Source organism: Psittacula echo (assembly GCF_963264785.1).
Source record: "Psittacula echo genome assembly, chromosome: 6".
Taxonomy (NCBI): Eukaryota; Metazoa; Chordata; class Aves; order Psittaciformes; family Psittacidae; genus Psittacula; species Psittacula echo.
In genome coordinates, this window is record NC_137743.1 from 75,614,818 (window position 1) to 75,639,687 (window position 24,870).

Consider the following 24,870-nt stretch of genomic DNA (forward strand, 5'->3'; position numbering starts at 1 on the left):
TACTCAAACCAATTTTAACTATCCTTATTTTCCTCATCTTGGCAGGCCTTAGGAGGGCTTTCACTACAAGAGAGATACTGAGGTGGTGGAGCAGGTCCACAGAAGGTCACTGGAGCTAGTAAAGGGTGTGGAGAACAAGTGTGATGAGGAATGGCTGAGAGAACTGCGGGTGTTCAGTCTGAAAAGAAAAGGCTCAGGGGAGACCTTATGGCTCTCTGCAACTACCTGAAAGGAGGATGAAGAGAGGAGGTGGCCGGTCTCTTCTCCCAGGTAACATGTGGTACAACAACAATGGCCTCAAGCTGCATCAAGGGGAGGTGTAGATTGGATATTAGGAAATATTTCTTCGTGGAAAGGATGATCAGGCATTGGAACAGGCTGCTTGTGGTGGTCTTGTGGCAGTCCTGGGGCAATGCCAAGGTCTTTCCCAACCTAGTTGGCTCTATGATTCTATAAACATTTTCTACTGGAAGACGCTCTCAGCTTAAACTGCAGCAAAGCTGAAATTCAGCTTGACACATAGCTGCAAATACATTGCCGTAGCTTAAAAACAAACATCCCCAGTGAAATACATTATCCTCTGTTGCTTATGAGCAAATCAGTCTCCATCAGCCCCACCCGAGCAGGCAGCCTTGTGCAGCCTCGGGGCACTCCACCACAGGCAGCCGGGGCTGGGCTCGCTCACCTGGCGGCAGGAAACAAGCCGTACCTTGGCTTCAGGTGCGGGCCGTTCTTCCCTGCAGCAGCTCCGCACGTTTTCCGCTGTGTGGTAACGCGGTGCGGGCCGGAGGAGCAGCGAAGCAGCCGCCACCTTGCGCGCTGTGTCCCGCTGCGGGTTTCCCAGAGCGACAGTTGAGAGCGGCGGGCACTGCCCCCCCTCGCCTCGCCTCGCACCGGGCCGTTGGCCAACGGCGGCCCCATCGCTGCTAGGTGACGGCGTCCGGGCAGCGCTGCCTCGGCCGCGCAGACATGGGCACCGAGCAGGTACGGGGTGCGGGAACAGCGGGCAGCCCAGGCTGCAGACAGCGGCGGGAGAAGGCTGGGGGTCCCATGGCGGGCCTTTGGGGCCGGGCTGGCTGAGGTGAAGGGCCTGGGCAGCTCTCGCTGTCTGGGAGGCACAGGGCAGAACGGTCGGGTGCGCTTCGTAGCGGCGGGGGCTGATTCTCATCTGAAAAGTGGGGTTTTGCCTTTAAACCTTAAGTAACTCGCGTGAATTAAGCTTCTGAAATGACAGGTTTAATCCCTGACGTCTAATTGTGCTGTATAAGCAGAGACCGCCCGGTGGGCAGCCGAGCTTCAGTTGTAGGCTGCTCCATGAGTTGTGGGCTGGTTGTGCCTGGTACTTTCCAGAAGAATTCAGCTGTGGTGTCCGTGCTGTGAACTCCTTAAATGAGGTCTCTAGAAACAGCATGGTCCTTCTTGCAGCTACCCAGATTCCCTTTAAATGGGGGGGTTTGTTTTTAAGCATGAACCATGATGAGATTTTAATTAGTTCAGTTTGTGTCCAGAATTGCAGGAAGCTCAAAACGCTGAAGCCAAAACCCAGTAGAAGCTTTTAGCCATGAATGTGGTTTTAGATCGCGGGGCATTAACAGACACTAATTTGTAGTACTCTTCAAGTGGCCAGATTGGGTTGTAGTTGGTTAATGTAATTATTGCTGTTCTTGGTTAGTGCGTCAGTCCTGCTCTTTTAGTCTGTTTTGGTTTTGTCCTCATTCACATTTGTTTCCCTCTGATGAAATCTTTGAGACTTCTGGAAGTGAAATCATTCAGTAACTTCCTCCAGTGAGTTAAAAGCTCACCAGTTTTCCTCTGGTGTGTCTTTCCTTGAGGCGCGTACCCGAGGGAGCGAGGTGGCTGCTCCTAACTGCCTGAGGTGGTCCTCACTGCCCGGGACTCTCTTTCTGGCAGACCTCATTGCCAGTAGTAAGTTTGCAGTATAGAATGTTAAAACATTGGTACTGTTTTGAGATGAACTAGTTTCAACATTGAGTTTATCAGTACCAGCAGCTCAGAGGTGTACATTGTGGTGCTGAATTCTGGTTTTCAACAAAAGAAAACCTGTACAAAACTGTGTAATGTTTTGCATGAATACCAGGTAGTCACAGTCATTTTTATAGCCCTGTTACTTGTAAAAATACCCAGGTTTCTGTTATTTGCTCCTAACCAGGAATCTTAAGAATTAAGACTGTGGACCTTGTCACAGGGAGAGGTAGACCATACTCTTTTAGGAATTCAAAACCATTTTCCTCTATAGAAAAGATTTATTTTAATTCTTATTTTATTTTTCTCCCTCCACTCCCTTCAGAGGGTAGTAGACAGCATCTGTTCTCTGCTTTAAAATCTGACAAACAGTGAGCTTTATATTTCAGTCTCATTGTGCGAGACATGGAGAACAGAGTGTCTCTAACTCAGAGTTCAGAATCACCTAAGGTGACTTTTCCCTGAGCCAGCTCTGGTCCAGCAGCTCTAAAGCTGCTGATAAACCAGAGTCCCTCAGGGATGGTTAGAGAGCTGGAGCACTTGGTGTGTGAAGAGAGACTGAAAGAACTGTGTGTTCAGCTTGGAGAAGAGAAAGTGGCAGGGGAATGTAGTTACTCTCTTCGTTGCCTGAACTAGAGAGAAAGTGGTGCCTGGTTCTGCTTGGTGCTGTGCAGCAGGAGGAGGAGAGGCAATGCTTTCAGCTTGCCAGGAGGGAAATTCTGAGTAGGCATAAGGATGATGTTCTTCACAGTGACGTGGTTAAGCAGGGGAGAAGGTTGCCCGGAGAACATTTCCCATGGCTTTAGAGAACGTCAGATCTCAACCAGACAAGGCCCTCTGCAATCTGACCTAACTTTTTCTACTTAGAACTGCTTTGAGAAGGAGACCAGATAATCAGAGGCCCTTTTCAGCCTAATTTTGACTATAATTCTATCATAGCATGTTTGCATAGAGCTGTGTCCAGACTGATCCAAACTGTCCACAGGCTATACTGCATCCTGTAGGCTTACTGGCTTGATAAGTAGTTTTGTGATGCTGTGTGGATCCACTGTTAGGAGATGCATTCCTGCTAGTGTTAGAAGAGACTGGTAGCTGTTACATATTTTGTGGTAAGAATCTTTTTGTAGCTGAGTATTTAGACTACAGAGAGAGAAATGTCTTTTTCAGTCGAGTTACAACTGCTCCTCTTACCAGACAAAAGCAGGCTTGTCATGTAAATCTTTCTGTATTATCTGTTATAATACTGCTTTTCCCTCATTTATTCTTAAGTAAGTTCCTCATGTGTGTCACTGCAGACTGAGACTGGTATGGGCATTAGAGTTTTGAGGTGTGCAGAATCTTGTATGTGGGCCATGCCTAGCTGGAAGATAGACTGGCCAGAGCATTAAATAATGGACTGAAAGAGATCTGTGGTTATTGTGGTAAAGTCTTCACTCACTTTTCCTGTGTTTGCCAAAAAGCTAGGTTAAAAATATTAAAATTGGCCTGCTTGGTGTTTAGTGCCCTTAAATTCACCAGACATTTTGATCTCTATTCAAAGGGATGTGTTTAATCTCAGAGTTAAGGGGAATACAGAACTATGGTTCATTAAAAGAGTAGTGCTGTTGATTTTTGAAACAAGATACTTAAAACATTCTGTTGTATGACTGCCTCTTGCAGCTAGTGGTAGCCAAGGAATTTGTCCCCATTGCCTTCAGGGAAGAACTCCCTAGAGCTGGAATGGGTTTGCTAACAACTGATAATGTATGTCTCTATGTATTTTATCACTGTCATTATTTTGAAGGAGGTTATCTTTGGAGCCTGATTTGATTTTTCCCTCACTTGGGAATTGCCAGAGTTTATCCTTGATTGCAAAATTCATGTGAATAAAGTGCCTAAAACTTACTCCAGTTCTACTCCACAGCAACTACATTGCAGATGATGGCCAACCTGACTTGGTTAAGGGTAGCTTGGGTATGTCTACATGAACTTTCTGTGCTTTGTGTCTTTCCTCCGTTACGGCCATTACATAGGATAAACAGTAGAAAGAGAATGGCTGTAGCATAGACATGCAATATTACTGCAAATGCAGCTGCATGAGAAGAGGCAGTGTGGGCAGTGGTGGGGTGGAGTTGTTAGTGTAAAACAGAGGAGAAATAGAACAGCCAAAGGCAGTTGCGTTAGAACCAACTTTAAATATTTTACAACTAGATTGTCTCGTTTGTTTATAGGAAGGTGCTGTACTTTGTGCTAGCCAGAGTCCTGGGCATGGTCAGGGAGTGCTTTTGGACAGTCAGCTTTGGTGTCTGATGCTGAGGGATCAGAAGTGTGGAAAAGCAGAAAATACTGGACACTTCTAAATGAAAGTTTATAGATTAGAAAAAAAAGGACCATTTAATATTTTTTAAATGGTGACTGAAGAATGGGAATAAGAAAATTGTTTATTTGTATTATTTAATAGTATCTTGTAATGTTTTAGTGTATATCTTGGCAGAAAGGTAACATACATGCTTCCCAGCCTAAAATTAATTTGTAAGAGCTCTGATTTTTCAAAGTCATTTGGGAAGGTTGTATTCTACGTGGAAACATTCTAGCAAGAATAGGGGAAGTGATATAAAAGTGTAGGTGTAAAAGTTACTATTTAAGAGATAAAAATGGAATTAGAGCTAGTTTACCATTTTAACTGGTCACAAAGGTGATATTAGTGGTAATTTTAAATTTCTAGTTGTGATTTTTCTTCTTTGGTTTTCCCTCCCAAGCCCGGTCCAAGTGTCAAAAGGAAGTCGACAAAGAAAACAGAGAACTTAGTACTACCACAGTTGCCTCAGGTAGTTTTATTGGCTTTTTTTGTAAGCTTTCATTTCAAATATACTTCATAGCATGATTTTATGAAGACCATAGTTCTCATTCAGATATATGCTGAGGTGTATATTCTCTCTCTGCACTATGTATTTTTGTTATATCCGTATATGGAGCATTGTTGATATTTCAGTACTTGGAAAACATTGAAAGTGCACTATGTGACCCAGTTTGAAAATATTTAAGTAAGGATATAACTAGAAAGTTTACAAATGTCATATATAAGTTTAACATGCTTATATCTTATCCATAGTCTGAATATTTAGAATTTGAGGGCAACTTATTAGTAGCTTATTGGACAATTTTTATGCTGGCTTATTCCTGCTATGTATTAGGCTACAGTATCTTTGATGTGCTATATTTAAGAAGTCTTGAAGTGTGTATAAGTAGCACTTACAAAAAGCTAAAATATAAAATACTTATTCCAGATAAGGTCTAAACCACTATGGCAGCAGACTTGTCCTTCATTCCGTCTGAGCAAAGAACAGAAAGATGATGAGTCAGATGACTTTACTGTAAAAAAAGAGTGTTCATCTGGTAAGGTTAATATTTTTAGTACTAATAAAGAAAACCTCTCGGAAACATAAACACGTGTGGTGCATTTGAACCTTTTTTTAAACTTAATTTCAAAATGTGTTTTCTGCAAGAATATTTGGAGGTGAGATCCAAGAGACGGAAGATACAGGATTCTACAGGTAATAAAGGACGTGCTGGACCATCAACTTCTACACTGCAGAGCACCAGCCATCTGAAAAAACAACAGCAATTCAGAAGTACTCTTGTTGACTTTATATTGTGAGTTCCCTTATCTTTGAATAATGTGTTTTTCCCTTTTGATAGATGAACCAAAAAGTATGTATATGAGCATGAACTATATCACCAATTTTAAAAGCTACCTTAGCAGGTAAAATACAAACTTGGTCACATGCTTCAGTGTTCTTTTGGATCAGAATGTCACATGCTCATTGTCAAGTTTTGCCAGTTCCCTTTTTCGTTCTGTTTGTTCACAACTGACATGTAGAATGACTATATGTTACTTACACCAGTAAAACATATCTGAAGAATGTGATGCATATTCTTTATTTTATTGGGTTTTTTTGTCTCAGGCACCAAGACCTTCCTGAAGAACAGCTTCTGTCCCCTGATGGAACCCAGCCTTCAGAAGCAGATTCTTCTACACCAATAGAGAAGGACATTTTGGTAGCTAAAGACAGTTTTCTAGAGTATTAAATGAAATGCAGTGCCAGTCACCTGTTGTAAATTTTGACAAGATGATTGATATAATGAGATTGATATAATGACAGATTTCTATGAGTTATGTCCTTTCTTCAATGAAATTCATGTTATTTTGATCTTATCAGAGAAATGGAATGGGGCTTATGCCACTATAACCTGTTTTTCTATCTTGGGGCTTTTAATCATTATTCTCCCCACTAGTGTTTGACAGGCTGATGAAGGTATTGAGATCAGATTTAATGATGTAATTTAAAACAGCCATTAATATTAATTACATTTATTTTTACTAAATAAGTCCATATCTCTAGTTAAACCTGTAGTAGCAATGACTACCTAATGCTTGACTTAACTGATACATCTTACTCTTTTATCCTGCAGAAATGCTACTACTACATTCGCCGTGGAATTGATACAGCAAATGTGTCCCCAGTGGATCAGTCATGGATAGACCACATCTTAGCTTTAATTCCACAACATCTGAAAGTGCACAGTGAAAGCATACGTTCACTGACTGATGAAATAAAAGAAGATTATCTTCTGAATGTAAAAAAGGCTATAGGTAGATTTCCGGAAGTTTACTTGCATTTTCTCCTAAGTTGCTAATATTGAAGAGTGTTCATTGAGTGGTGTTTGCTGTTGAGAGCTGCCATTGTAGAATTGTTATATAAAAGTGCTCTCCTGATGTTATAGGCACATTTTAATAAAAAGAATACTCAGGTTTTCTTACCTTTGTTATAACCAAAGATAATAATATTCATTATTATTGATCTGTCAATAGTTTTTAAAAGCATTATGTTATTAATAATGCTTTCTCCTAAATCCTAAATTTCATGTATATTTAGGTAAAACCATTCATTTCAATGAGTTATGTGTTTGGGTGTTTTGGTTGGGACATTAATGTGCTGGAGCATGTCCAAAGAAGAGCAATCAAGCTGATGAAGGGTGTAGAGAACAAGTCCTATGAGGAGCAGCTGAGGGAACTGGGATTGTTTAGCCTGGAGAAAAGGAGGCTCAGGGGAATCCTTACTGCTCCCTGCAACTACCTGAAAGGAGGCTGTAGCAAGGTGGCTATAAGTCTCTTCACCAAAAAGGTGAATTTCTTCACTGAAAGGGTGATCAGGCATTGGAACAGGCTGCCCAGGGAAGTGGTGGAGTCCACATGCCTGGAGGTATTTTAAAGATGTATATGTGGCACTTAAGAACATTTTTAAGTGGTGGACTTGGCAGTGCTAGGTTAATGATTGGACACTATGATCTTAAGGGTCTTTTCCAGCCTAAATGATTCTATGATTCTGTTTATTTGCTGAGCTTATTTTGGCTTTTTTTTCATTTCTTCCTCCTCCTCCCCCCCTTTTTTTTAATCCTTTTTTTCAGTTGACTTTGTTTTAAGAGACACCAGGGAAAAAGATGAAGACAAGAAAGATGATCTCCCTCATTGTGCAGAGTAAGAAAATACGTTTATTCGAAAACACTAACTGCAGAGCAGTGGGGTAGAATAGCATGTATAAAGAACAATTTTCCTACTCAGTAGTCAGTGTCAGCTGTAAATAAGGCTTAGTTATTCATTGTGTAAATTCAGATAATATCATTATACAGCGTCTTTGGAAAATCCCTGAAAAATACGTGTTTATCTTGAACGCTCATTTGGAATTAGTTTTGTTTAGCTTTGTTTAACTGGTAAAAAGTCTAACAATTAACTCTGCAGCATTGGTATAGGTGGCCAAATGCTTATGTCTCAACTGTTGTAATCTATGGAAGAATGTCATGTTTACACAGATTTCACTGAAGCTCTATCTTGTTTACAGATTGTGACGGTTTGGCTTATACACAACTTAAGAATATAATAAATATAGCCTAACTTGTTCCTCAGAAACAATTCAGCAATATGAAATGTAAACAGTGATAGATGTTGGGTTTTCCAGTGTATAGCAACTTCCAGTTTGGAGTAGTGGAGTATTTCAGTCCCATTTATACTTGTCTTAAAAAGTCAGCAGTCTACTGAGAGCAAGTGTAGTGCTACTACCAGGATCATACATCTGTCCAGTGTGAATCAGCCTACCAAGAATCAACTTTTCTACAGCATACTTTAATTCTTCCTGAGATGTGAAGGTGAAGAGGCATCTTATTCATAGGTGTAGCCAAAAATGGTGCAATATGTTTGCCTTGTAGAGAAATCAAATCTTATGAATTGTGCAGAAACAAAACATTTCCACCAATATTAATCAGGCTCTGTATTGAGGGTAGCATTACTGAGTAGTTTTATTGTAAATAGTTTCTGGCCTGTGGTTTGAGGTAGATGCTTTTAGATATCAAATGGTAGATTAGGTTAGATTATAGTAGAAGAGGTGGCTGTGACAGTTGTTACTTAAGCAATTTGCATCTTAAAAAGAGAAGTAATACATGAGGAACTTGTTATTGTATCCCCTGGGTAAAAGATACATCTTTTACATCGAATTCTTTGTAGATCTTCCGTATCCTCTAGTAACTGTGTAGGACATCACAATAGTTGGTATATGGGCTTATGTCTCTCAAATCCAAGCCTACAAAATTCTTCTAGTAGGATAATAATTGGTAACAGTTTAATTCCATTAACTGTATTTGAAATATGAAATTTTCTTCTAAAGAAATATGTAGGATAGATGTGGAAAAACTTTTTAACCTCCTGTGACTGCTAATTCTGTTTATTATACAATGCAGATTCACTGAGAAATGGATGAAAGTTTGATACTGGAATTATCATTTTCTTTAATAGGAGTTCATTAAGGAAATGAGAACAACAGTGTTATATGACAAAGTTGTCAGGAGTGTTTTTGCTTTTCCCTTGCAACCTAAAGATTGCCATGTATACTATTTAAGTTGCAATGCTTAGTATTTTAATAGTAAAATCAGACTGTCTGTAGAAGTTGACAGTTGTTTTTAAAGCAAATAAAGGCTATGAGTATATAAAACCCCTCCACCAAAATAGCTTGATGTTTTAAAAAAATTGAAAGCAGACAGAGTTTATGAAAAGCACTAAATTTATGAGCTTTTACAGATTTGATGTGACTAAGCATAAATAGAGATACAGCTTATTGTAGAAAAATTTATTGACTATACACATCATGTATGTGTTACGATTTTCTTACATGCTGAATATAAGGGACCATGAATAGGCTACAGATTTCTTAGGATCTGGCCAATATTTCTCTCATATTATTCTTTATCATACACTGATCAATTTTTGAAGATTTTTTTTTTTGATATCTGGATAATGAGCAGAAAGATAGATTTATCTCCTGAATTTTGTGCTTTCTGGGATGCAGAACAATTATCTTAAAATAAATGTATATATATTTTGGTTCTTTGCACATCTACATTCATCTTACTGTATCTTGATGACTTTGTGGTTGATTTTCTATTTCTTTTTTTTTTTTTAGAATGGCAGTAGTGCCAAAGCCTTGGAACAAGTCTTTCTTGTCAGCATGCAGTTACATGAAGGCAAATTTGCATGCAATAAATCCTACAATGCTTGCTGTTCAGAACTTATGGGAGACCTCGTTTAAGTAAGCGTTAACTACATCTCTTAGGTTTCAGCTGCTCAGTGATTTCAGAATCTGTATAGGGAAATAATGGATGGTGATATCTTAAGATTTCCAATTTCCCCTATTGAATTTTGCACTGCTACAATATATGCATCTGATCATGGTTATAATGGCTTTGGTCAAAAGCCATTATCCCAAATGTATTCTGTGGTCTCACTAACTTTATCCTGTGAATAATTTCTGCCAACTGTTCCTCAGTAGCAATCAAGTTTCCTATCTGTACTTCCCCAGAAATCACATGGAATGCTTTGCTATCTTCATTTCCTTTTGTATCTAGGCAGTTTTAAGCAAGAAGCTACACATGAAAGTTGAATAGTTTAGCCATTTCATATTTAATTTTCTTTAGAGCTTGGTCTTTCTCAGGTCAGGAACATTGAAAACAGTCTGTCTCCCAAGAGAAGGGTTGCTATCTTGCCTAAGGGGGCACATACTTTTTTTTTTTTCCCCTTTGATCTGGTTAGCAAGGGGAAAAGGCATTAGATGGGCTATTATTTTCTGCTTTCCGGAGCAGACCAAACTGCTTGCTTATTTCTTGACTGGTGAAACAAAAGGGAATGAACTGACCTGTCCAGGCAGGAGCCAGAACAAGTTGCAGGGAGAGGGTTTTTGTTTCAGTTTGGGTTGGGTTGGTTGGTTGGTTTGGGGTTTTTTTTGTTTGTTTGTTTGGGTTTTTTTTGTTTTGTTTTTGTTGTATCTGCTGAGTAGGAGCCAAAATTTAGCCAGTATCTTTAAAAAATCTAAAACCCGAAAATGATTTTTAGGTTTAGTTGGTCATTTATTTATTTTTCTGTTGTTTTGCAGTATTTGTAAGAAGCCATCCAGTCCTGGAAAGGAATGCTATATATACACAAATTCTGACTCTGAAAATAGTTATTAATATGCTCAAATGTAATAATTGCTACTTCAATTTAAGACCATTCATAAAGGCAGTACTGCAGTGCTTTTGTGTGGTTGGTCTGAAGCAATAAATGCTAATTTCTGAAATGAACATCATTTTTAAGTGTTTGTTTAAAAATCCTTTAAGCTTTGTGAAATATGAAAAGGGTTTTATGAAAAAAAAAGATTAAAAACCTAATTAGAGTGAATATGCTCCTAAAATATTCACGTTATATTGTTTCAGAAATTTCCGCCTTCTTGATACAAAAATATTTCACAATCAACCAGAAGCTGAGGACCTCTCAGGATTCCAGAATAAAATCATGAAGGAAATTGGAAAAGCCAGAGCAATTCTGTCTGAGAAGTATGATCCAGTGTATCTGTATTTTTTAAGTTAGAATTAAAGATTTAATTTTTCCTTCAGCTGTTTCTGAAACTCTGAATTTTCTGGAGGGAGAAGAAATGTCCCATTTTAATCATACATATTGAAAAATGAGTTGTAGTTTTGTGAAATTCTTTGAGGCCTCTGAACAAAAGCTGCTGTGTGAATATTGAGCATGGTATCTAATTTGTGCACTTTCCTTATTCTAACTTTTAGTGGTATGTATTTTGCTCACTACTTAGAGATCAACAACACAGCATATTTCAGTCTGACAAAAGCTTTTGTTTTGTGGACTGATTTGTGCTGGATAAGTGAGAAAATAAAATGTTGCCACTATTAATAATTTCACAGAATCGTAGAATAGTTAAGGTTGGAAAGGACCGTAAGATCATGTAGTTCCAACCCCCCTGCCATTGGCAGGGACACCTCACACTAAACCGTGTCACCCAAGATTCCGTCCAACCTGGCCTTGAACTCTGCATGGGATGGAGCATTCACAACATCCTTGGGCAGCCCATTCTAGTGCGTCACCCATAACATTTGTTTGTTCAGTCCAATACGGTTTAAAAGACAAAAGGCAGTTTTCTTGGTAGTGCCTCAGTATGCTGCAGTTAAGTTTTCAAATAAAGCATCAAAATTGCTAGGTCTTTTTTTGATGTTTGTGGCCAGACTGCATTCACAGAAATACAGAATCAGCTAGGTTGGCAAAGACTTTTAAGATCATCAGGTCCGACCAGAATACAAATTTTACTGTTTCAAGTAATGATGGTCTGTGAGGAACCCCAGAAACCCACAGCACGTCTGCCAAGTTCCATGGTCACTTCTTAAAACCTTCCCAGATGCTGAAGTCAGGCAATTGCCTTGGGCTCCCAGCCACACATCCAGCAGTGCTGAGCTCACCCCAGGCCCTGCAAGCACAGACTGCTGGAATTTCATACCCTTTTCTTAGAACCAATGAGTGGTTTGGGTTGGAAGGGACCTTAAAGCTCATCCAGCCCCAACTCCTCCCTGCTGCAGGAGAGGGGACACCCTCCACCAGACCAGGCATTGCTTGTATGCATCTGATATTTCTTTAATCAATAATGCTTGATTCCTGCAGTTATATATTACTGCATTTTTACTATCTCAGGTTTTAATTAAATAACAGTTGAGATCACTATAGTCTCAAATAAGCTGTTTTTCATGCTATTAGCCTTGAAGGTTTTAATTTCTGTACTTGCCCATGATTTTGTTACGTATTGCCTTTACAGTTTTCAGATGTATTTCTTCCTGGCTCCAAAGATACCTTTCTGCTCTTAACTGAAAGCTGTACGCTTCTGTGCTTTCTTCCTATTTCCCATCAATACTAGAGCCAATTTCATTTTTGTTAAGGCAAGTGGGCAGAATTCCCTTTGGATTGCATTCACATCTTAACAGCTACTGAGTTTGCAAGGCTGCATAATGAACTGTATAACCCTGGCACTTAAGCGTGCTGCCTGCACAGCTTTTCTCGCCTGATAAATAAGAGATCAAGGCAAGATAGCAAACTTGACTATCATACTATCTTTTATTTTAAATATTGTTCCATAATAATAGATAACATTTTCAGAGACATGATTCTGTAGATTTTAAAGATACTACCATATGACATGCTTATGTTATATGGTTTCCCAAGCATACTGCAGCATCTTTTGACTGCATGTAATATAAGCAATTAACTTAAAACCACAAGTTTATTAATGTTCATCACTTGAAGAACTTAAAGATGTTATATTCTTTTAAGTTGGCTTCCAGAAGTGCAGAAAATCTTTTACCAGGGAAATAAACGGAAACAAGTACCCAGCGGTGCCAGCACCAGGAAATTAGAGTCCTTCTTCGGTTCTGCTGCCACTTTAATGACTCGACAACTACAACATTTACTTTTACATTCAATTCAAGACTTTACAGATTTAATTGCTCAACCTGCAGTAAGTAGTCTTTCATATGCATACTAGCAGCATCGTTTATCCATATACATACAGTTTGTTTCCTCTTTATTTTACTTCTTTTGGAAAAACCAGAGAAAAGTAAGTATAAACTTTAGTGGCATGTGCTATCTGGAAAAAAAGGAGTAATATTTTCGGGATGCATTTTTAGTAAGTAGAGTTAAAATAACTTTTTTTTTCTCATATAAGAAGGGAAATATCAACATATTTTAAATCTGATATCCTCAAGAATATGTTGCAGTCAGACATACAGTAGAAATTCATTAATATGGAGACTGTTTGCATTTTGTGTAAGTGGTCTCTGTAATACCCATCTGCAGAGAAGCCTTATCCTCTCTGCTACTAGTAGGTGTCTGCTGCATGCTTTGGCAGTCCAGTTCTTGGAGAAAAGTAAGAAAAAGAAGTTTCTCCTTTGCAGTCACATAACTTCTATTGTAGGGGTAAATATTTCTTGTTGATATTTGATGTCTCGGAGTGAACTGGATCTTTGTTCAGCTTTTTGTTAATATGGACTTGCCATCAAATATCCACAGAACTCTGGTTCCAAATAATATTGATGAAACAGTATGCAGAGAATATAATTAAAGACTCACGTTGTGGAAACAGAGTACTTACTTTTTTATTCCTAATCCCTTGTAGTTGCTTTTAATACTTCTGAGATAAGTGAACTTTGCTGTATACAGTACTATTTTCTGCTATTATTATTTCTAAGTACATATTTTGTTATCCTTCCCAATGGTGATCCTATGCTACCTGGTAGTGATAAAGTATTTCCTCATGTTTGCTAATATTTTATGTAGTTAGATTATGTTAGCAGATGTGGGAAAGTTAAGAGATGCCTGAATCAGGTTAAAGATATGATAGAAAATCAAGATATACCACCAAGGACAAAAGCATATACAAATTTTCATACTGGAATACATGTGAATCCATACTGCAAATATAGCCCTCATAATACTCAGTTTTGTGAATCAGATTCTTGATAAGAAAGTATGATTAGATGTAATGCGTTTTTATTAGTAGTTTCATAGTGACTGCACCAAATGATGAATACATGTACTGCTGTACATGTAATCATTTTATGTATTGCTACCTTTGTAAGGGCTACTGCTGTAAGGCTGCTGTGTCTCAGTCTACACAAACCAATTTATAACAGTCGTTGGCTAGCATATAGGGGATGCCTTTAGTGCCTACTAAAAATAATGTGAACATAAGATTATGTGAATTGCATCAGAGACATATTTCCTACTTGCATGAGTATTTTTCTTACAATTATAGCATGTCATTTGCAATTAAAAGCCTGGTAATTTAAAATGCATATGCTGGAGTAATTCTTAATGATCCTTTGAGTTTTCCTACACGAGTTAGGTTAACTAATAATTTTCTTTCTTTCTTGTTTTTTTCTGTGTGTGTGTGTGTGTGTGTTTTAGAAATCATTCCAAGCCTACAAACAGCCAGGTTTAATCCTGAAGCCAGTCCTTCGGAATGACAATATTAAATTTGAACCTGACTTTTGTGACTATGAGGATACATTACTTAATATTTACACTAGTATGATTCAAGCTGTCAGTGATATACCAAGAATAGAGACCGAGTTATTTTCTAAGTGGGTAAGAAATTACAATACTCATGAGTTTTGTTTTATTATTATATTATTGCTGCATTTAGTTCCTAGGTATTTTAATGTATAGCCCTATTGTCAGAACTTGCATAGTGATATTACAATACTCTTTCAGGATATTTGGAACAATTTGAAATCTAAATTTTATTAATAAAAAGCCTAATAAAGTGTTCTCTAACAAATAAAAAGCTATGAATGCTATTTTCTCCTATGAGCTATTGTCTTCAGCAGCTGCTACAAATGTACTACAAACAAAATGGATGCATTTAAATTTTAAACGTATTTCTCCAGTATTCTGCAAAATGCCTTCTATTTTGGTACTGGAAAGGATGATGTCTTTTAAATATGGAAACTTTTGAGCAGATTATCCTTACAGATAATAAACTATAATTTTTAAGCTGTTGATATTTTAGTTGGTTTATGCATTCAGCCAGGTTAAAATAATAATTCAAACAGGAAACAATCCAAGTCAAATAAAAACATATTGTGAAATAATAATGATGATAATGTACCTACTTGTTTTAGGATTGTGTGTTTTCAGTATAGCAGTCTTAGTTTTCATGATGGAGAGTGAATGTAATGCCCTATGCTGCACATTAATAGTTTCCCAGAGAGTGGTGGGAAGTGAATATTTCTTTTTTCCTGAAAGAATATAATTTGAACAGTTTGTTGTCCTTTCTGTTTAGCACCAACTTGATTGGTGCTAAATGGTGAGTAACTCTCACCATTTTTGTTAATATGCTTGAACATATGACCAAGCAGAAACCTGAGTAGTATGCTGTGCTTCATAAAAGCACTAACCAGTAACCTGTGAAAAGACAAACGGAACATCCGAAGCATGTCTAAATGTACAAGAGCAAGGCTCTAGATCTTCTGGAGGTCTGCAGGAAAGTGTTTTCCATGTTACTAATGTTACAGATTCATCAGTTGATAGCAAAATTGAAGTTGTGCTTGTGATTCAGGAAGAATAAAGTCCATGTAGATTAAATTTAAAATTGTCTATGGAATTATTTTGCGTAAATAAATGTGAATTTCTGCAAGCAGCAGCTCTGATTTCTGACTTGTTGGTGGCAAACATCCGTAAGCTAAGACTTAAAAGAAAGTACAGTAGTAGACTGTAAATAGCTGTATCTACAAAATTAGGCTTATAGTTGGACTCTAATTAGAAAGATTTTAAAGTAACACTTAGTTGATTTTTTTCTGTCTATGTTTAACTTCCATGACATAAGTGAGCTACAGATACAACTGTAATTTGAAAATGCTTTTGTGGTTTTTTTCAAAGCCAAAAGGTGAGTTCTCCTCAACTATCTTGAAGCCCATTATCCTGGATGAGATCTTGGATGAGCATAAGAAAAGGATCAGAGAAGAAATTATCAAAGAGAGTGCTGCACCTGTGGAACATCTCAAGCTGTATGATAAGTACAGCTTCCTGATAAACAAACAAGCTGAACGAGATGTTGATCAATTCCTGTCAGGGGAATATACTTTTGAAGAAATGAAAATGGAAATTATAAAGTACCAGAAACTTGTGAAGGAAATAAAATGCACTTCTGGGAAGGTAAATGATAAAAATATTCAAAAAGAGATATGAATAGAATATGAATGTTGATTTTGTGCTTATGAATGTTGTCAAAGGTGCTGATAATTAGCTGTGAGATGATTAAAGTGAAATAGAATATTCTTTTTTTTAACATTTCTGGGGTGTATTTGTCATATTAAACGAGTTATTTTTGCTAGAAATTGTTTTGGAGCTTCTGAAGGCATTCAGAGTATGTTCCTCTTAGATGCGAAGGAGTAAGATTAAGTGTGGGTCCAGCCACCTACAAATTCCTTCCAAGCATCTAAGGCAGAGAGAGGATCTTTTAAGATGAACCATACTCTTTTTTTGTCCCTGTAAGGATATTCTGTGGTAATAATCCTTTGTGCATCCATTCTGGAAAAGAACTCGGAAGGCTAAAGTGGTTTTCCTTACGTTGTTTCTCTTGTGACACTCGGTGCAAGCCTCACTTCTGGAGAAACTAGTACTTACAGGCCTGTCGTGAGGGCGTCTGTGTGTGGAAGTGAAGGTTACTTGCCCACTAGTCAAAGAAAGCATTGAATTCAGGGACCCACTGAGAGGCAGAATCCCTTTTTAATCCTAACGAATGTCATGTGCCTCTAACAGGAACACAAGATTACCATATTTTAGATATATCTCAAACTCTATAATTTCACCTCACAACATTCCCTTCCCTTCATTTATGTAGATGCCCTTCGTTTTTGAGGAAGTAGATTTTTCTTGTCAAGGTCAAAAGCAATAGAGGTAAGATTTAGGTGAAGTTTGATGTACAAATATTGAACAGTTACTTGCAACTCTGGCTTTTTCTTTCCCTTCTTCACTTGAAAGTTTGAGAAGTATTTTATGCTTTAACTAAATTACTAGATGAGATCCCTGGCATTCTGCTTATGACAGTGAGAGAAAATAGGTAAAAGCTCTTCAGTGTTCTGACACCTGTTATATTTGTATTGCAGCGCCTCCGTCTAGGATTGTTTGAATTGCATTGTGATGATTTAATGAATACTTTGGGAAGGCGAGCAGAAAATATTTGTGAAAAAGTGATTTCCAAAATGCTTGATGATCTTCAAGACATCAATATGAGGTAACTCCCAAACGGAAAATGTCTATTGAAATGTATTTAATTTTGTTTACACTGTTGTATCTTTTTAACCTTCAAAGGATGTGTTGACCTTGTTTCTGCTGTTATACATGTATGTGATTGGTCCAAGGATGATTAAAACGAAACACAAGTGCCAAACTGGGTTTTTTGGATGTATTTTTCAGACTATGTGATGGGTATGAGAGAATATCAGAAAAAGCCCTTTCTCTTCCGGCTAACACCCAGGAGCTAATGGAGCTTAAGGTACTCTCTTTTTTCAGAAGTCCCAGATACAAGTAGCTACCAATACTTTTGCTCTGGTCTCAAGCGGTAAGATATGCAGGTTACCCGCTTTACAAGTATGATTCTGGCCTTGTTAGTCACTGGTGCCATGTCTTTTATTGCAAAATAGAAAAGGACAGGTCTTTGGCCATGAGGCTGAATGTCATATCCTGGCCCTTATACATACGGTTAAACTAGTTTTTCCCCACCAAAACACCACGGCTGTGATCAGACAGCCAATTTCAAGTAGTTCACTGTCTGTGCTGTCACTTACGCTATACAGTAGCTTTATTGGCAAGAATGCCGGTTAGCATGAACCAAAGGCCTGCAGGGCGACTGTCTCCAAAGTAGGGGGTGCGCAGCCCAGGGGATGCACAAGGTGATCCATTGAAGTATATGACTTAACAGTATTTACTTCTTATCTAAAAAAAAAAGAAAGAAATTAAGCTTTACCAATATTTGATCTCATCTATATGTCAGAGGGTCCTGGGTCACGTACATATGTGAAGTTTCCTGAGGAAGGAGTGGGTGTTCCACAATGAAGGGGGATTCACAGTGACACCCGGAGTTCTTCACTTGCTTTCAATGTATTACTATATATTGCAGTTCGTGTGCCCACTTAAATAGATTTGTGGATTATGTTATCTAGTTTTAATTAACCTAACTCTCACAAAATGGGCAACTGGCTTTAAAAGATCATCATAGAATCATAGAATGGTTTGGGTTGGAAGGGACCTCAAAGATCATCTAGTTCCAACCCCCCTGCCAATGGGCAGGAACACCTCCTGCTAGACCAGGTTGTTGAAAGCCTCATCCAGCCTGGCCTTGAACTCCCAGGGATGGGGCAGCCACAGCTTCTCCGGGCAACCTGTTCCTGTGCCTCACCACCCTCACAGTAAAATGCCGTCAAAGAAACTGTAGATTGAAGATAATACTAATAATGTGAGCACAAGTGATTGAGAAAGTGGCAGAGCTGATGCTTCTGCCCCTAATACGAGCTCTGCATTGTCCACATTACGAAGTAAAAATGATGGTTCTAATCAGATTTGACTAGTTGGCAGAAAAAAACCCAAAACCAAATCGGAATTATCAGTAAGAGTATTTGAAGTATGAGTTCACATTTGCTATTGTTAATGATGAACTTTGCCTAAAATGTTTATTGTGCCTTGAGATATTGGTTAATGATAGTATGAAATCATCACACTTAGGAAGACATGTAAAAACTAAGCATCTGGCTCATGAAGAGAAACCTCTACAATTTTTCGGTGATGTTTCAAGTCATGTGATACTTAATCCAGTACTCTACAAAATGTAATGATCCATGCTAGAAGACTCAGAAACCTATTCTTACTCAATGGTGAAAGAAAAAAACACATACTACTGGGAAAACATTTGTTCTTCTTGCTATCTGAATGGCTGAAATAATACATGAAAAACGACATGGTGACAAACTCAAGTGCATTTCTGTTGGAGGGCACATAGAAAACATTGCTGAAGGTTTGTAGAAACAAGTATTCAAACAAATTGTGCAGTGTGGAGATTTGCTGTGCAGCTGGGTGAAAGTACAGAGGCTTATTATGTCTCAGTTTATGGTACTTGCTAGATTCTGTTTCAGTAATGACATACATGAAGAACTGCCTTTTTCTGGACCACTTAAAGATGAGTTATGCGTTTTTTCTTTAACAAAATACAAGTGTTCCTAATTTTGCTGACCTGCTGACAAGTGGCTGTCAGTAACATGTTACCTTGCAGATATTTTGGTAAAATAATGACAATCTGTCATTCAGGGTGCAGGTGACATCTTTCAGAATGCTGCGTTGGAGAGAGAATTTTGAAAGTGGATGTTTGGAAATGTTTCCATTGTTATGTGATTTTGTTGCTGAAAACTGTGCCACTCTTCCACCCTCTGTATCTGTACCCTTTAAAAGCTTGGTAACACAATTTTCTGAGCTGTTTTAGTGAATGCATTTGTTAAAAATGCAACACTTTCCTGTTAGTTTGCAAGAACAACTGAGTGATGGCGAGGAAGAAGATGGAACTTTACTAGATTAATTTCAACACAAACCTTTGCATAATTGGTGGATGGCATCATGATTTATTAAGTGCAGCCAATGATGCAGTTCTTCCATTTGGATCTATGTATCTTTGAGGGTTGGGTTTTTTTTACTATGACAGCCACTAAAATATATTGAAATAAACTGAACTTAGAACAAGACCTTTGAATCTCTGAATCTCTACGTATTAGATGAAGCACATTTGATCATATTGCTTTCACTAGATATATTATTAATAATAGTGAAAGCAGAAAGATTTCTGTAAAATTAAAAAATATTCAATGTATTCTTTTCATCTTCATGTAATCCTTATTTAATTTCTATTTTGCATGCTTTTTTGTGTGCACACTATGTTAGTACAGTAAAAACTAAGCATCTGGCTCATGAAGAGAAACCACTACAATTTTTCAGTGGTGTTCCTCAAGTGATGTTTGCTGAAAATATGTTTATAATATATATATGTATCATTTATCATATATGCATTGCTTTCCTGATAGAACTTGTGAGCTTTTCACTATACTATAGTATGTGTGTATAATCTGTAAATAAATACACATATGTTGGGGGTGCATGCTGAAAGAGTCCTTGCTGGCAAGAATGTGTGATCAAGAACATTGGAGACCATTGCTGTGGAGGAGCATGCTAGCAAGCAGTGTGGCTGGCTGGAACAGTGATTGAGCCTGTTAGTAATATGCATATTTAGTTAGTAATATAGATATTACCTGGAAGTTTTTTCACTCATTTTCATGAAGCAATGCGTTTGTAAATGATGGCTTGGAATAAATGCATGGTTGTATTTCTATCCCCATCTCCCTATTGCAACCAGCTAGCAAGTAATTTCTGTAGTGCAGGCAACATGCCAATAGAATTAAATTAAAACTGTGTGTTTTTCAGGCTTCTGAACAGATAGCATAGTCAAACAGCGAATACCCCTTAGTTCTCCTAAATTAAATTCAAGTAATTAAATTAGATGTGGAACACTCCGAATATTCATTCCCAACATTCTAAACTAATTAAAGAGTCGAAACCTGAGGTGCAGGGAACTTTAGTATGTATTTAATTCTCCATGAGAAAACTTTAAAAAGCACTCATTGGCAAGTTGTACTAAGTAATTTTGCCTTTACATCGTTTGTTAAATGATGATTTAAAATTTAACAGGTGTAGGGTTTGCAGTTTGCTAACTGTAAAATCCCATCTCCCTTACAAATACAACTTTTGTAATCAAAACCCTGCTGTTCCTTTGATGTATTCTAACTTCAGATCAGCAAAGCACTTATATTCACACTTGAAAGGTAATGTGACTTAGTCTCTTGCTGTTCAGCAATGTTCTGATGTATGTGCCCACTATTAAATGTGTGGAATGTAGAGATGTGCTTACAATAATCGAGTGTCTGAGTGGTTGAATGTATTTTGCGTCTGAGTGATTTGAACTTTTGCTCAAAGTTTAACATGGAATATAACTGAAGTAACTTTTTCAAGTAAAAAGTAAAATCTTTAGAAGTTGAACTGTGTGCTATCTGAGAATATGGCACTATGCTATAATTTTGTGTTGGAGAATAAACAAATTGCATGTAATCATGGGTGGTATATAATAATTGTACCAGCGTGAAACCGCTTCTAATAGTTTTTCCATTTGATTGCTGAAAAGTTTTAATAGTATTTGGGGATTCTTTTAGTAGCCAAATATTCTCTTGATCTATAGCAATGAGTATATTCTGAAGCATGGAAACTGCTGTTACAAGAGCAAAAGTGTAGATTTGCTGGACAATTTATCCCTACCTAAAGAGTCTTTCCAGTGATGTCACGTTGTCATCACTTAAAAATTTTCTATATGTTCAGTTGATGGATATCAAGTAATATTTACATATACTGCTATACTATTGATCTGTCCATTTGGCCAACATTTTTACTAATACAGGTCTTGTTAGGAAGGTTTCAAGGTGCTTCGTAAAGGATTATTGTTTAAACAGGACTGTATTGCTGTTGTGTTAAGAGTACCATACAGAATGTTATGTGTATCAGTGCAGTTTACTACGATCTCTTGAGATCTGAAAGAACAGTGTTATTTTTATTTTAATTATACTGAGCAGTACAGTGGCTGTCTATATTCCTTACATTCTTACTTCACCCATTCTTCGGAGTTTTATTCAATAAAATAGCTAGTAGGGCAGTTGTATTAAAAATCTAGATGCTTTAAAAATGGTTAACACCATACTGTTCCAAATAAACACCTTTTCAGGTCACATATTTCTAACTTTATTTAATTTTCCTTGTAAAAAATTAGCTTTTAAAGTTTAATTATTGACTACACGCATTATTTTGGCATTAAATGATATAAAAAAGTATTGATTTTTAATTTATATTTCCCAGGACGCTGTAAAGAACATACAAACGTGTGACATAATTGAATTGGAGCAGAAATCAGCGGATGCTGTAAAATACATTGTTTTCCTGATAGATTGCGTCAGCTTTTCACCAGCAGACATTCAACTGAACAGTAGCGTTTTTCAGTGGCGTGATCGAATGCCAGGTATCTTTGAAGACCACAGGAAGATAATTGAAGAAAAAACTGTGCAATTCCAAGAAGAGCTTAAGGTTTGTAATGACAATATTTTAGAAGTCCTTGAGCTCCTAATTTTGGATGGCGTACAGGACATGGCATAATGGGTTGAAAAACCACTTTTATTTTCCCATATATTTTTAAAAGAAGTTTGAAGGAGATGGTTTTGTATTATTCTTGGTACTAACTAATTTTTCCTGCTTGCTCACGTATCCATGAGTACTGCAAGACAAGCCACATCTTACATTTTGTACTCTGGAAGCTCTCTGGTGACAGAACTTCCAGCAATGTTGATGAAAGTTGTCTGTATAGGAGATAGTAAAATTCAGATACATCCTTTAAAGACATATGGCTTAAATCAAGCCATGTATAAGCAGTCCCTTTAAAGTCAGTGGCAGTATATGAAATTTCTGTGATAGCTCAGAAAACTCCCAAACAAATCTTGCATTTATTTGGAAGTGTGATTCTGCTGTTAGAATAATGTCAAATAAGGTAGTTTTGTAACGTAAGCGCATTTTGATCCAGATCTGGTTTATATGTTTTTATTTTTTAATCTGTTACACTTTACTTGCATTTTATCTCTGTTAGCATTTTTCATTCTATTTACTAGCCTTCTACAGTACAGTTTGTTATATTATCTGGGTGATGAGCTTTCTCCACAAGGATTGCTAATTACCAGGCTACTGATTCATTACAGTTACTCCCTGTAGAGCTGTTCACTTTGGTTTTCTTGTGCTTCTCAGTCTCCTCATCATTTTGTCTTAGATTATATATATTTTGAGATAGTGAGCTGCTCTGTTTATGCAGTACATTTAGCTGGTGTTACTGTGTTATAAATAAATGTGCAGCATAGACTCCTATCTTAAAAAACCTTATTGCTTTGTATGGTTTGATACTTAGTTTCAGACACTGACCACTACTGATACTCAATGTGAAATATGTGTTGTGGAGTTGTATGTACGAGGAAAAAGCTGTCCTTGAACTGTATGGTTTTAAGGCAAGAAATACCTCTGTCTTGTGAAAGTGTTTGGCTTCATCTGTAATTTGATTAATCCTATTATTCTATTTTAATTTGAGATATACCAAGAATTTGAATTCAGCTTTCTATTATTAGTCTGCTGACTACTGATCTACTTTATGATCCCAGAAAGTAGAAATTTTTATGGCCAACTATATCCTATGACACAGAGCCCTCTGTCAGCCCAATAAATCACTGTAGGTAACAGTAGGAGACAGGGCAAATTCTGTAATTTGGGTGGAATAGATACTCATGCAAATATGTTGGATATCTTGGATATTCTTTAAGTATAAAGTGTCCTACTGTAGCAAATCAGAATAGTTTTTCCTTTTTTTGCAGAATTTATTGTGATTTTTTTAAAATGAGTGTATGTTTGCTTGATGTTTAATTAGATGCACTGTCAGCAATTTGCTGAGGAACTAGAAAACTATGCTAAGGAGGTTGAAGAATTCAGCACATTTGGAGATGTTCAGGAACTCGACAAGTATTTGAAGAAAGCTCAAGCATTAAATGCGAAATTGGATGTTGCTGGTGGAAAGGTACATGTTATAGTCGAATCTAGTCCAATAGTATAAATTATAAATCTTAATATTTGTGTTATCAGAATCATCAGTTTGCTTAGTAATGCAGTTACTGAGATGTAGCAAAATAATTCTTAATTCAGTTATGAAATATTTTTTACATGCTTTTATGATTTAAACTGCAAATTTACTGAGCTCAGTGATTTGTTACTATGTCGCCTTGCGTTAATATGGCAGCACTTTCCATAATGAAAGAGTGGATTAAGCTTACGTGGATTTGCATAGAAATTATAATTTTATGTGCTTGGAAGTGCAATTCCTGATGTTCAATATTACCTCCCATCTGTTAAAGCCTTCATGGTAATGCAAATTCTAGCGGAATAGCCAGGTACCATTTTTAATCTCTAGGCATATTCCTCTATTGACCAGCATGAATGCTGAGCTGTTACTGTTAGTTTGCTTTGACTGCAGTCAGTGGCAGCGATTATAGTTGCTGGTTTAGTAACTCAAAACTTAATTTGAAGCTTGTTGAAGACACCAGAAAACCTCCCTAATCCCTGTTGTAACAACCTGATATCACAGCTTTGTATTTCACCCCTCATTTATATTTCAACAGATGGATCAGTTTAATTCAGAAGAAGAGTCCTTTGGATGGCCAGTATCTCAGTTCCCTCAGCATAGAAGCATCCGGAATACTCTTGCTCCGTATCTTTGTCTCTATGATATGGCTGTTGAATTCAACAAAAAACATGAAGGCTGGACAGAGGGATCATTTGCAGAAGTGGATGCAGACAAAGTAGAAGCAGATGTAGGAAGCTACTGGCAGGGACTGTATAAACTAGAAAAATCCTTCCAAAATTCTCCAAATGCATTAGCAATAACAAGACAGATTAGATCAAAAGTAGAGGAATTCAAACACCACATTCCTCTAATCCAGGTGATTTGTAATCCTGGTTTGCAAGAAAGGCACTGGGAAGAGATGTCAAAAATTGCTGGTTTACCACTGTCTCCTTCTGAAGACTCAAATCTCTTGTCATATATTAACATGAATCTTGAACCATTCCTGGAAAGGTTTGAGACCATCAGTGAAGCAGCCAGCAAAGAACATTCACTTGAGAAGGCTTTAGTGAAAATGATTTCTGAATGGGAGGAAATGGAGTTCGCTCTCCATATCTATCGAGACACAGGAAGCTATATTTTGTCATCTGTGGATGATATTCAGCTGTTACTGGATGATCACATTGTCAAAACTCAGACTATGAGAGGCTCTCCTTTTGTTAAGCCTTATGAAATGAGAATAAGGTATTTTTTTGTTTTT

At 37.4% G+C, this 24,870-nt stretch overlaps 1 protein-coding gene across 1 annotated transcript in view; it reads left to right on the forward strand.

Moving 5' to 3' along the window:
* Positions 1 to 2,388: 2,388 nt before the first annotated feature.
* DNAH7 (dynein axonemal heavy chain 7) overlaps positions 2,389 to 24,870 on the forward strand; it is a gene marked incomplete at its 5' end in the record, with an annotated part of 106,301 nt that continues 83,819 nt past the window's right edge. Inside the window, 17 exons of the mRNA XM_080622051.1 lie at positions 2,389 to 2,433; positions 3,643 to 3,726; positions 5,250 to 5,376; positions 5,469 to 5,616; positions 5,928 to 6,021; positions 6,436 to 6,616; positions 7,432 to 7,501; positions 9,474 to 9,599; positions 10,759 to 10,878; positions 12,659 to 12,842; positions 14,291 to 14,470; positions 15,764 to 16,039; positions 16,993 to 17,120; positions 17,303 to 17,381; positions 21,824 to 22,048; positions 23,424 to 23,570; positions 24,169 to 24,854. Of these exons, the coding sequence (XP_080478177.1) occupies positions 2,389 to 2,433; positions 3,643 to 3,726; positions 5,250 to 5,376; positions 5,469 to 5,616; positions 5,928 to 6,021; positions 6,436 to 6,616; positions 7,432 to 7,501; positions 9,474 to 9,599; positions 10,759 to 10,878; positions 12,659 to 12,842; positions 14,291 to 14,470; positions 15,764 to 16,039; positions 16,993 to 17,120; positions 17,303 to 17,381; positions 21,824 to 22,048; positions 23,424 to 23,570; positions 24,169 to 24,854 (2,900 nt within the window). The remainder of the gene's footprint in view (positions 2,434 to 3,642; positions 3,727 to 5,249; positions 5,377 to 5,468; positions 5,617 to 5,927; positions 6,022 to 6,435; positions 6,617 to 7,431; positions 7,502 to 9,473; positions 9,600 to 10,758; positions 10,879 to 12,658; positions 12,843 to 14,290; positions 14,471 to 15,763; positions 16,040 to 16,992; positions 17,121 to 17,302; positions 17,382 to 21,823; positions 22,049 to 23,423; positions 23,571 to 24,168; positions 24,855 to 24,870) is intronic.